This window comes from Microcebus murinus, chromosome 24 (assembly GCF_040939455.1).
Source record: "Microcebus murinus isolate Inina chromosome 24, M.murinus_Inina_mat1.0, whole genome shotgun sequence".
NCBI lineage: Eukaryota > Metazoa > Chordata > Mammalia > Primates > Cheirogaleidae > Microcebus > Microcebus murinus.
The window spans coordinates 30,315,591-30,329,693 of NC_134127.1; the positions used below are offsets into that span (position 1 = coordinate 30,315,591).

At 46.7% G+C, this 14,103-nt stretch overlaps 1 protein-coding gene across 2 annotated transcripts in view; it reads right to left on the reverse strand.

Annotated features, from left to right (window-relative positions):
• Window positions 1-14,103, reverse strand: part of DLGAP2 (DLG associated protein 2) — a 531,153-nt gene that overhangs the window by 290,168 nt on the left and 226,882 nt on the right. The window contains exon 1 of one of the 2 annotated variants that reach the window (XM_012788824.3): window positions 7,160-7,690. The exons of the other annotated variant lie outside the window; for it this stretch is intronic. Within the exon in view, the coding sequence (XP_012644278.2) occupies window positions 7,160-7,217 (58 nt within the window). The 5' untranslated portion in view covers window positions 7,218-7,690. Of the gene's footprint in view, window positions 1-7,159; window positions 7,691-14,103 lie in introns of those variants that run through there. 2 annotated transcript variants of the gene reach the window in all.

The window sequence follows — 14,103 nt, forward strand, 5'->3', positions numbered from 1 at the left end:
ACTAAGTCCATAGAACACTCTAGGCTCTTTGGTAAGTACACAAAGGTGCAGAAAAGCCACTTTATATTTCCTTTTAAAACCAGTTTAAGTGAGTATGTGTTCTTAAAACTTAACTTCTGGTAGAAGCTGGATGTTTTACAGCAGTGGCATAAAATAAATCCTCAGGGCACTGGAAACTAGTGTGGGCCGAGGTACAGCTCTAGGGGGCAGAGGCCCAGAGGGCTGAGCTGGGCCAGGGCGGGGCTGCCCCTCCTGGATGAAAGAGCATCCCAGTGGGACCACACCCCGACAGGAGGCTGCCCCCCAGATCCATTCCGCTTACAAGACACCAGAGGGGTCAAAGTTCCACTGGCGATGAGCAGGGAATTGTCATGGATACGATTCTTCTTTACCAAAGTGGAAGAAAACTGTTGCCCTGAGGTTGCTAAAACGTCTACACTTTGTGCATTTCCCAAAATCCATTCAAGGTGGGCTTGAGAGTTAACTGAGTTGATAATTCAGAATCCAGGCAAAACTAAACGGTACTTATGTTCACCTGAAGAAAAGCAAAACAGATGCCTAACTCTGCCAACAAATTGCATTTCATTAAATTCTAGATGAAACCAAAAGCTGTGCTCATCCACGTTAGCTGATATTTACACTTGGCTGTCTTACTAAGGATGTCGCCACAGCTGTGATGGGAACACAGAGTCAGTGAGGGGGCCAAGCCCTACTTGTTGTGACTTATTTATTCAACTTTGGGTCCAAGAGCAGTGACCACATTCTGACACCCTTAGTGCAGATGCAAATGCCTTGCGCCCTGAGCGAAGAGGCACTGGCCATGGCTGGCCCAACGCACAGGCCTTGCCTGTGGACAGTCCATGCGACATGTGAGTCACACATGGACCTTTCCTGTGGACATTCCATGCAACACGTGAGTCACGCAGCATCAATTGATGCTTCCTAGGGCATTGCTGTTGTCTGAATGTCTGTGTCCCCCCAAGTTCTCCATTGAAATCCTTACCCCCAAGGTGCTGGCATGAGGAGGCAGGGCCTTCGGGAGGTGATGAGGTCATGAGGGCACAGCCTCACGAGTGGGATTATAAAAGGACTCTATAAAAGAGACCACAGAGAGACCATTCCCCTCTGCCCTATGCAGACACAGAGAAGGCACCATCCGGGACCCAGAGTGCAGCCCCCGCCAGACGCTAAGTCTGCTGGCACCCTGATGTTGGACACTGAGCCTCTAGAACCATGAGAGATAAGTTTCTATTATTTATAAATGAACCAGTCTAAGGTATTTTGTTATAGCCGCACAAATGAACTGAGATAGACTTTGTCTATTTTCTTTGAAATGAAATGTAATGAAACAAGTGTTGCCTGAGAGTAATAAATAAAGCGACACAATTGCAAACCCAAACACCCTGCTAGTATCTGACCCCGATGCCCCGTTTCAGGGGTGGGAAACCTGCCCATGGGAAACCTGTCACCTCATCTGCCCCAAATCCAGGGACAGTCAGGAGGCTCCTCGACAACAGATGGTGGTGCTTGGCCAGGAGGCCATGCAGACTTGATGACACAGCGAGGCTGATGACATAACACCTCTCTGAGCAAAAGCTCCGCCAGGAGCATAAGGAGAAAAGATAAATAAATATATGGCCACTGGCAAGGAACCTAAAACACAGTGCAACTGTGGGACACATGACCAGTCAGAATGCTGGGCCATCGGGAGGGATCTGAAGGCACCACTAACATCCTTCATCTGCAGAGCCCTGGCCACGTGCCCATGGCAGCAAGGAAACCAGGACCATGGACTACATGTAACAGATGACACTGGCCATATTGTTATAAGGCATCAAGGTAAGTATATATTAAAAAGCATTAATGCAATACCTACAATGATTTCTAGCCCTCAGAGATTTTTCCCAGTCTCTAAAACCAGTCCATGACTGTGCAGAATCCGGCTTGCGTGCTTCCTGAGTTCTCAGTGCGTGGCTTTGCTTCCATGGTGTGGGAAGTGCTGGTCCTGTCTAACTCAGTGGCGCATCTGGTTCTTGTCTCTCTGTTACTTCCTGAGAATGTGGAAAGGAATGAGACGGTGCTCTGTCTGGAAAGAGACAACATCATCATACTACCACCAGCATCACCACCATCATCACCATCTGGTGATGCTGGTGGTAGTATGATGATGTTGGTGATGGTGGTGGTGATGACGGTGGTGATGGTGATGATGTTGGTGGTGTTGGTGATAATGTTGGTGGTGTGATGATGGTGATGATAATGATGGTGATGTGATGATGATAGTGGTGAGATGATGGTGGTGATGGTACTAGTGATGATGGAAGTGGCCATGCTGATGATTATGATGTGTATGTGTGTCAACTTATCATATACCCCCTATAGAACAGCACCTTTTATTCCTGTTTTCCTTTTTCCCAGAATTCTGGACAATTTATCTAATTCCTAACTCACTCTTCAATACCCAGCTCCAGCCTCACTTAGAGCCTCCCTGAGCCCTGAGCCCTCTGTCAGTGTAATGTCACTCCTGTTTTCAGTAAATATTTTCAGTATTTATTCAATTTGAGCCACTTATTGTAGTTCCTGTTTGGGCTCTCCAGGGGATATAACTTACTGTAATCCTACTTATCCTTCCAGAAACTCCATGAGTTTGCTGCCCATAAAGTCCTGCCCAGCTTGAGCAGTGCCCCTGCCTCTGACCAACCTCACTCCTCTCTCTGCCTTGTCCTCTGCTCCACAGCCCCCTGGGAGGTGCACAGACCTGTGTCCCAGTGTGATTTGATTTGAGCAGGACAATCACTTCTCTCCTCCTCCTGAAATTGCTGTGGCCAAGAGGTTTGTGATGAATCTCATGGTATCAAAACCTGTGAGTGATTTATTCTTGTGAATTTGATACATTTCCTTTTTTTTAAATTTCTTTTTCTTTTTCTTTTTCTTTTTTTTTTTTGGTCACATCAGTCAGGAGGCTTTTATAAATGTTTATTTTTTTGTTTTCAAAACTCATAAGCTACTTAAATACCATTATCATTATCCACATGGGAAAAACTATGAAACTATACTTATGTTTACCAGAGACCATTTCTTGATCGTATATGAATTTTACCTATTTTTTAGTTTTATTTTTTGACAAATAATAATTTCATAATTTATAGAGGTTACAATGTGATGTTATGATATATGTTTGCAATGTGGAATTATTAAATCAGGCATTTTTTGAACCTGAGAAATTAAATTGCTATAGGATCTTGATAAGAGACTCAGTATTATTAGAAAGGATAAAATAATTGAAGAAATAAACACACCATAAAATTGCAGGGACATTTCTCACAAATGTTCTACCTTCTATAGAACAGTCAGCATAATAGGACAATTTGTGTGTGCAAGAGGAGAGGTGAAACACTGTCCTTCCTCGTCCCACCCAGCAGGCTGTGCCCAGTCCCCTGGAGGTGACAGTGGGCAGACCCTCCCACACCATCACACTGGATCATGAATTTCATGGTCAACCCACCACATCTTCATGCAGCCTTAGTCCTGGGCAAACCCTCCCACTGTCAGAGGTCAGATTGGATCCTGAGTTACATGATCAACACGCCACATCTTCATGCAGCCTCAATCCCGGCTGAAGAGGTACTACAGACACGGCATCCAGATCACACAAACACTGGGTGACCCCTGACCCCTGGGGACTTGGGAGGTGGCAGGATGGGGAGAAGGATGTGACACAGGCACTTGTTTAAAACCCACCTCATTTTTTCTGTATTTATCATCTCTATTCCTCATGATGCAAGTGAGTGAGTTGCATAGTTTTTTCCAACAAGAGGAACTAGACTGCTATAATTGATTCGCTTTCCTTTACTGAAAACAATGTTCTTCCCCTGCATCTAAGATATCTCCATCGTCGGTGCATGTTGTGTTTCAGCCACTGCTCGATTTAAAACTGCTAGAAGCAAGAGTCTGATGGGTTTGGACTCATCTACTCAGACACCATCCACAGTAATCACTACGCAAATATTTGCTAAACGAGTAAGTGAATAACAGTGTTGCTCTTCATTCAAAATGGATGAGCTGCGTCTCCCCGCCTCCAAGCCACGTCCAGTCCCTGTCCCGGGAAGTCTTCCTCCCTGGCTCCTGCCCTAGAAATCTTGCCCCAGGTCATGGACTTGAATGGAGTAGAACCAACGAGGGCAGGGTCTGGTTTTCCTTCGAAGGCCGCTGGTCTGGGACATCTCGGGGGAGGCCTGGAACTGAGCTCCTCGGCACAGGCCCTGGGCAGCTATGACACCCGCCTGACCACATTTACTCCCTTCTCAGTCATGAGCCTGAGTGAGGGACACCGTCCTGTTCACAGGGGGTCCCTGCTGCAGCACGCAGTACATGCCAGCCACTCTGAGAGACACGCAGGTGCCTCTTCATAACCGAACACGGGCCTCTGCTCCTGGGGTGAAGGGTTTTGTTTGTCTCCACGGGGTTGATGCCACATTCTCAGAAACAGAGACAACATGGGTTCTTGCATCTGACCCGTGGCCCAGGCTTCACCGCTCTGCAGTTGTTCAAGCCCCCCTTCCCATGCTCTCAGTGCTGCTGCCTCGTCCACCATGGCTCCTTCTGTGGGGCAGACCTGGCAGGTGCTCAGGGGCGTGGCTGGCTTTCTAACATGTGGTCAGACGTGCATCTGCAGGGAGGTCCTCGCCCTGTGCCCAGCTCCCACGCAGAGGGGGAGTATGTCCCTCACTGTAGCCATTTGCACAGTCCCCAAGAACTCTGCAGGTGTTCAAGCCTCTGATCTCCGTAACAGAGAGAACTTTGACCAGTGTGTCACGAAGCTCCATAAAGTCTTTCCCACTGCCCACAACAAATCCACCTGTCCACTCAGCATTTACTTCCCTACAATACCCAGTTAGCACCTGTTGAGTTTCAGGCCCCGGACTAGTGACAGTCAGTCAGTCAGTCCATATATGTAAAAGTCAGTGAGTGGTGCCACCCGTGAGGAGATCTCTGCATCGTGGGAGAAGCAGGCATCTTTACAGGTTGCCATAATGCAAACTGTTAATAAATGTGAGACCTTCTCTTAATTTATTAACATCGATAATTTAGTAATAATAACCACAAGACTAAACCTACTATAATATGCTAAGTGTCTTATCACTTCCTTAAATACCTTTAGCAAGAAATTGGACATAAATAAATGCACTAAAATGGTCCCACACAATGAGAGAATGCATTTACCAATGTCTTGGTTGGCCACTTTTGCTGTAGTTATGGGGAAGAAATAATTCATTAAATGGAAACATGGACTAGTCCCAGTCTTCAGTTACTCACCTGACTGCTAGAGTTAGACTCACACAAGGAGCACAGCCAGACTGCAAACACAGCCATGCGCTGGTCTTCAAGCTGGACAAACCACACCTGCTACGCTTTCCCGACAGGCTCTGCCGTGGGAAGACCCAGGGCTCAGCACAGCCTTGCACATTTTAATTTGCGCCACGCTGACTTTACAGTCTTCACTGTCCCGGAGTTAGTGTTATTAGGCACACAAATTTAAGTAAAAACCAGTGGTGCCCAACTGAGAGCAGCATCTCTTCTAGGGTCTGCATAAAGAACTAAGTTGCTACCATGCAACTGGCAAAATAACATGCATACGATAAAGGCATCCAAAGCAAAGAAATATGTGCTACATCCTTATTGGTCTATAATAAGAAATCTCCGAGGCTAGAGAAACTTCTGCACATGTTCACACACACCCAGGCACCTGCACCCCAGAAAATGTTAGGGCCTGGGGTGGGGGCTGCCCTCCCAGCACTGGTGGAGGATGAGGACCCAAAGAACCGGCACCAGGACCTATAAGTCACTGAATCTCCAGAAGCGCAGATCAAAGCCGTCACACTATGCTCAGGTTTCTACCAGGTTGAAAAATGGACGTTCTCTACTGTGAACTGCCTACGTCCAAGTAACAGCCCAAATCTCACATTGCCAGGCCATATGCTGCAGTGAGAGTATGACCTGGAACTCTCAGGACCAGCTGTGTCAGCTCTGGGCCACAGGAGATGACAGCTTTGTCCTGGCAGACACAGCACCAAGCCAGTATCATCCGCACCATGGACAGTAACCGTAGGTGACTCCACCCTCGAGTCTGAGTGATGCCTTGTGGCGTCCCAAGCAGGTGAGCAGATGCTCAGTTTTGATTTCACTTTAATCTCAGCAGGGAGGTGGGAGCCGCATGCAAGCCCCAATGTCTGCGGTCAAACTGGTCATTCCGGGGGTTAAGCAATCTGCAGACACCAAGGTTGGGGCTTTGTTTAACCTCGTTCGAGATGTTCCATAAACACAGAGCAAGGTTTCATTAGCTCCTTGAATACTTCACTAGAAATTTTCAACACATGATTGAAGTCATATAACCAGAGTTCCGAATAACTGTGCTGGCCACGTGCAGAATGAAAGCGTATTTAAAACAGCCAAAGTATCTCACCGTTCCCACTTAGAGGTACCTTTGATAAACATGGGTATTTTCTCCCTCACACACCCAAATCTATATAGAGAAATTAAATACACAAAAGAGTGCACCGGTCCTGTACCGGTCCAGTACCTGTCCATGAGATATCTAATCGCTGCGCATCTCACTAAAAACTCAAATAACTATGAATTCAGTGTCTTGCATAAGCCAAGCTCTGAGCACAAACTTTTGTCACTGTCATGACTGCCTGTGGATGCACAATGCATCCTGGTAGCCCTGGGCTGCCATGTGCTCTTGATCTTGCAGCATGGACCAGCTCCGGCAGTGAACAGTTTCCTCAACATCACGTCCACCATGCTCGAGACCTTTCCTCATGTTGTTTAGTCACAACAGCTTCCTTAAAGGACTAAACACTGCCAGACGCTCGAGACACATAAAGTGGTCATTTGAGTTCACAGATGGAACAAGAACCAAAACAAATTCCTCAAATTTACAATAGTTTCAACTAAATTTAGGGACCTCAACATTTTCTGTATATTTTTACATCAGATATCCTTTTAAAAATCACACAAATCCCTCAAAAGTGGCGAATGACAAGTTCTGCTTTTGCACTGTCTCTCAGATAAGAATCACCAACATCAATGTTAACCTGTATATATTCTCTTCTTTGCAGAAATAAAAGGAAAACAAAACATACAGAAAGTTTCGTACCTTTGAAGAAGGTCAGTCCAAGCAAGTTTCCTTTGATTTTAGTCAGTTTCAGCTCCATGGATGAGGGCCGACCTTCTACACATGTCCTTTGGGAAATGGGAGGTAAGGATCCCACTAAAGTGACCCCTAAAGTGATTGATACACAAGAAAACAAACTTTACCGTCGTCGGCGTGGACGGAATCACCAACAGAAACGTGAAGGGGTTTGTATGACTCTGAGCCACGAGGACCAACAGGCTGTATGTCCTGCAGCTCACACAAGGCGCAGCTGCGTCTAACCAGCACGCATCACACGGGAACGTGCAGTCACAGATGGCAGTCTGTGGGTTTAAACACCTTGGTAAAAATATAGTAAGTTCTATGTAGAGCCAATCATTTTATTGTTATTGCCCAAATTCATTAAAAGAGGGTAATTTCCATAATACATATGAAAATATCATTTTTAGAGAGCCACTCATACACACCCCTATAAATGTATAATTATGTATTAATCAATAACCCAAAATTATTCAAGGTACAATGATACATATTGTAAATCAAATATAAAGTAAAAATTGGCATTCTCAAATGTAAATGAAACATTTTAAGATATACTATATTTTGAGGGGGATAATAGAATACATACCTATACACACAGAAATGCATATATACACACACATATATTCACACATACACACAGATGCATACACATGAATACATATATGCACACATACATAGATGCACACACATATAGGCACATGTACACAGAAGCATATACACATATATGCACACATACACACTGATGCATATATACATACACAGATACACACATATATGGACATGTACACAGATGCACATGCACATATATGCACACATACACAGGGGTGCATATGCATGCATATATGCACACATACACGCAGATGCATATACACATGCATGCACATGTACACAGATGTATATAAACATATATGCACATGTACACATATGCATAGAGATGCATATACACACATATGCACACATACACACAGATGCATATGTACACATACACAGAGATGCACACACATATACACACATATATAGATGCATATACACACATATATATACATATACACAGACGCATATACACACATGAAATGATGTCTGCTTCTTTCTCAGTGTAATGCAGCATAATAGTGTCAATTTTTTCATATTGTCTCTTTTTAAAAAATTGAAAATGTTCATCACAAAATAATTATATGGCTTATTTTAACTGGCAAATTTAGACTGACCAAATGTGGTTTAAGTCACGTGAACTTCACATATGTAGCTGTGAACACACAGCAGCGTGGCCTATTAGGAAACACACACAGGCTGAATCATGTGAACTGCAGCTCTGTCAGTGTGGATGGTAAGTCAATCTCTCTGCTACACATGTCCTCATCTGCGAAGCTGGAATCTCTCTCTTGTGCAGTTTCAGATATTACTGAAGCCAAAAAATGTGTGGATGATAATTTTTACCATATAGGGGGTTTCCAGCAAACTCAATGAGACGGAACCTGGGGAGCCCCTGACACAGCACGGGCGCCATGAGCACAGTGGACATGAGCCATGAGCCCCCCTAATCTCTGATCCACGTACAGCAGTGTTTTGAAAAGGCTGTTTAAATCATGAAGTGCCAGGCGCATGTCAGTAGCTGACACTCTCCATTAGGTTATCTTGTGTTGTTTTTATTAGGAACCTATCATTATTTTATCAGAATATTAAAAATCATATTTTTATAGTACATTTGCCAAAAAGGAACCATAACTTAGAAGAGCCTCAAGATACACACAGTGGCCTGCTAGGCTCACTGCTGCTGGGATGGGGAGCGGGGTTGGGTGGGGGTTGGGACAGAGGTTGGACCAGAACTTGGGGGGGAACACTGGTCCTGGGGGAGGAGTGTGACAGAGGGGGAGCCCAGGCTGGGCAGAAGGGACCGGGCTGGGGGGGCCGGGCAGGGGAGGGCTCAGGCTGTGCAGAGCCCTGGGGGAAGGGCCAAGAGTAGGGCAGGGGTCTTCAGGCAGAGCCTCAAGGGCCTCACAGGCCCTGCTGGATCCCATCCAAGAGTGCTGGGAGCCCCTGAGGACTTTAAAGGACTTTAAAACTGCAGAGGGCCCTGGCTGGGTCAGACCATCCCCATAAGGACCATTCACTAGAAAGACCACGAGTTCTGTTTTCCCCTGACTGCAAGAGACCATTTGGATCATGCTGGTGGGTCTGCAGTTCTCCCTGGACGTAAGGAAAACGGCTCCTGTCCCCTCCCTCCTGCCGGTAGCAACCTGAATGAGAACAAGAATGAACATCTGCACCGAGCAGGACAAGGGAGTGCAGTTTCCAAGGCTAACTGCGTGGGGCTGGGGGAGAAGGGTCATTATCATGAGTTTCCTGGCAATGGGGAAGAGTGAGGGGCAGAGTCAGCGTGAGTCGGGGCCCTGCCAGGACACAGGCACCCCCAGATGGTGGATCTGGGCTGGGGCACCTGGAGAGGGGGAGCCCTGGAGAAACCCTGACCGTGGAAGTGCCACAGGTGAGGAAGGTGAGAATGGCTGGTGTAGTCCAGCTATTTCAGAGGAAAGGCAACAGGATTTGCTGACTCCCTGGTGGTAGCACTGAGGGGGAGGAACCCATGGCAGCACCCAAGTCTGCGTCCTATGACAGAAGAGCACTGCTGTCCCACAGCACGAGACCCTTGAAGATGGCATGATGTGAGGTAGGGTCAAGGAGGTGGAAAAGCCATGGTGTGATGAGGAGCACAGAGTTGGCAGCCAAAGAGCCCCACAGATGTCCACTAAATCCCCGGATGCCCAGCGAGGTGTGGAGCTCAGGGAGCGTTCACAGCTGGACACGCAGGCCTGGGATTCAGCGACACAGAGGTCACGGCTACCTCCAGCATCCTTGACGGATTTGCCTGGGCAGAATGTGGAGAAACTCAGGCCCCAGCGCTCCAGCAGAGTGACGCAGTCTAAGCTGACAGGACCTGAGAGGCAGTGGCCAGACCCAGACAGAGGCCGGCTGTCCCCAGTGTCATTGCTTCTCCTGCTCCTTAGCAACAGCCTGGCATGGACACAAGCCCTCAGCTGGCCAGAAAACAAATGGCTTTGCCAAGTGTCCTGGCAGCTGGTTGTGGCTGCGTGACTCAGCTGCAGACAGCAGGGCCAGCAGAAGCCATATGAGCCACACTGTGGACGCGTTTGGGGACTGGCTGTGGTTTTTCTTATCCTCCCTGTTTCTTCTGGAACACGAGTATCTTGACCACAGCTCAGCCATGTCCCAGCCATCTGAGACCATGTGGCGGGAGGGCAGAGGGCTGGCAGCAGCCTGGTCAGCGTGGGCTCAGGATGCCATGTGTATGTGTGTGTGTGTGTGTGTGTGTGTGTAGGTGCACGCATGTGTGTGTATGAATACAAGCTTGTGCTGGACATAGTGTTCCTCTCACACTGAGCCCATAATCTAGTGAGCTAATAACTGATTCACCGGGTGTGTAATAAGAGTCTACGCATACAAACGAAAGCATATTAGCTCAGTAGTTTGGACGTTGCAACAATCGGTAAACAAACAAGCCTGAGTGAGAGTAAGGATGGTCATCTGTACCCCTGTAGCACAGACTGAATTGGCATCAAACCCATGTTGGTGCGGAGGATGCTAATAAATACCTTTAGACCTGCAGGATTCTGGCATCTGGCCCTCAAGAACCACTTTCATGGAAGGTACACATAGTGTAGTCATAAAATTAAACTACTTCAAGGTACACAAATGTGTGTATATCTGTGTATGTATCCTTGTGTTTCTGTGTGTCTGTGTTCATGTGTGTGTCTGCCTGTATATGCATATGTGAGTGTACATGTATGTCAATGTTCCTATGTGTCTGTTTGTATGCATATGTGTATCTGTGTCTGTGTGTGTCTCTGTATGTGTCTATGTTCATATGCATCTATGGTGTTCAAGTGTGTGTGTGTGTGTCTGTGTATGAGCATGTGTCTACATGCATGAATCTGTGTGTCTATGTTTGTGTGTGTCTCTGTATAAGTGTCTCTTTGTGTATGTGTGTCTGTATCTATATCCATGTGTGTGTGTCACTATGTGTGTATGTCTACATGTACATGTGTATATATAGTAACATGGGTCAGCTGTAACACAGAGAGATGTGTGAGATCAAGTCTTATGATGCTTTACCCAAATCCTGTCCTCTGCATCGTTATAACCTACCAGGCACGACAGGCGCTGTGCGGTCTCATTGCAGAGTCTGTGCCCTACGCAGGATGGGAGAGGCACTTTCTCCCCACACGCTCTGATGGCGACACCGCCGGTGAGCTCCGCATGAGGGCAGAGGATAAAACCACTCCAGGAACAATAAAAATCGCCATAGGATTTTTACTTCAGAATCATTTCTCTAAAACAGGAACTAAATTCAATTGAAAATATGCTCAATTTTTCATAGGGCAACTTCACTGAACACAGATGTCGGGAGAGACACAGAGACCCAAGCATCAGCACACACCTGGAACCTGCTTGCGCTAAGCCAAGCACTGTCAGGTGCGTCAGTGAGCAGCCTGCAGGGGAGCTTCTCCCAAAGAGGACAGAGCATGGTCATCTGTGGAAAGACACCTTCGGTCCTCGCACACACACACGGCCTTGGACTCCAGGCTGGGCAGTATGTGCGCAGCACGGCAGACGGGGGGCGGCAGACGGGGGGCGGCAGACTAGCATCGGCACCGTGGAAGACTCACCCCAACACCAGCCAATGGGTAAAACTGGCTCGACACTCTGCAAGAGGCAGAAGAATCTTGCCCGAACTCGAAGGCACAACATGGACGGGACTGCTCAGAACCAACCGAAACACCAGCACCTTCCAACAAAACTGGCAGCAGCAGAAGTTGCTTCCGCTCCTCACTGACACACAGTGCCCAGGTCTGCGAAGCCCATGCACAGGTGGCGCACTGGCCCTGCACGCGCTCTCCCAGGCTGTGTGCAGGGCATCAGCAAGGAGCACAACGCTTCTCCAGACGTGAGTCTGTGAATGCCGTGATCTCTAGTGAGAGCCAAGCGTCTCACAGTACAGGGTCCAAAATGCTTCTTTAAATGAGGCGGCACCATCCCTGATCCCATGCGTTGGCCCTGGCATGTGAGTGTGTTCAGAACCATGTACTGGGGGGGCTCCAAATTCCCCCTCTTCATTCACTGTCCCCTCTTCCTTTCCCAACACATCCTTCTCTTCTGCACCAGATGACCTAACCCTCTCCATGAGCCCAAGCACACCTGCCCTCCCCCCACCCCGTGCACTCTCCCCCCTTACCAGGTATCTCCTGAGTCGCCAAGGCACCTTCCCTGGATCTCGGGAGGTGTCCTGAGGGAAGTCGGCTGGACAGATCTCAGAGGTTGACACTTCTGACTCCCGAAGGAGAAACACACTGTCCTTCTGGGGGTGTCCACCCTCAGGAACAGGCAGTGAGGCAGAATGAAGGAACACTAATATGAGCAAGGACAGACCAGCCAGGGTAGGGGACAGCACGTTCCCTTCTCTAAGAGAGAGCCACAGCACTGTCCTGGGTGACCGAGGATCCTTTGGGACCAGGTAACAAGACAAACATCCACAGCAAGCCGACAGGAGCCAACTGGCAGCTGTACTCAAACTTCCGGTGGGCCTAGCACCTTCTGAGGCAGCTGGAGTAGGAGGGCCACCCCTGCTCCGAGACCCACCCCAGTGTCCCTGTTCAAGCTGGGATGAGGCCTGCACATTGATTTTCTCACCTGAAACCATCACCACTGCATCCAAACCCTAAACCATAAGGGTGAAGCGTGTTGTTTGAACTTGTGGCTTTCTTCAAAACCAATGTTTCCACATAATAGTAACAATGGATGAGCTTAAATTGCTGACCTCCCAACTTTGGGAAACAATGTGCTACTATTGTACATTCAAAAGAAAGAAAATTACAATCACAAGAGTAACTTCCAAGTTGCCCTGAACTTGTACCAATGCAGATGGTTGGGGTTTTTACAGATGAGAAATCTATTCCTGTCTTTTCTTAAAATTGTATTGAAAGAAGGAAAAAAAAGCAAGCAGAAAAGAGATATTAAAAATTAAAATTTGTTTAAGTATCTTACTGAGTTTTGTTCTGATTAATTTTCTTTGCCTTGTCTTTGAAAAAGGGAAATAATTTACATTAAAAGCATCACCTACCACTGTGATCAGTTAGAACAGACGGGCATACAAATAAAAGAATGTTCTGACACATTTGTTTGGGGGCTCGTGTGAGCACCTGTCCAGCTGGCCCTGGCGGCTCTGTAGTCATGGGACAGTGGACAAATGAGGGTCCACACAGGTGAACAGTTTCTTTGAACCTGACATTAGCACCATTTGCTTTGCTGTGTGTTTTCTCTGCTAGAATGACTTCATCATCATTTACCATTATCCTGACACCACTTTGAGGTGTTCCACCTTTAAAATATCTGAATGAAACCATCTGGTGTGATATTGGTATATGTCTTTAGCATGCAAATTTTTATTTTCTTATTTCTCTTTTTCTGCTTGCTTGCTTATTTCTTCCCCTTGTTTATGCTTTTTTAATAAAATTATTTTTGAAAAGAAAACACAAAGGAAGAAAAATATTAGAAAATAGGATCACTGAAAATGTGCAACTAGCTCTGCAGAGGCAGTAGACAGAATATTTTCTATATGGTCTACTGCCACTAGTGCATGGTTTCTTGGTTTTAATGTCTTTGCCAAGGAAAGTACTAGATGCATCATCTATCAAGACCTTATTTGGTGAAACCTTATCATTGAAATGGGATCTGCAAAACATTGAACTGTGTTTCTTAATAATTAGGATTGCAAGTGTCTGCCACTAAGTAGAGCTAATGACTATATAGACTAATAGCTAAGTAGAGCTATTAAAATAATGCTCATGGTCTGGCGACGCGGGAAGGCCTAATGTTGACAAATTATTCTC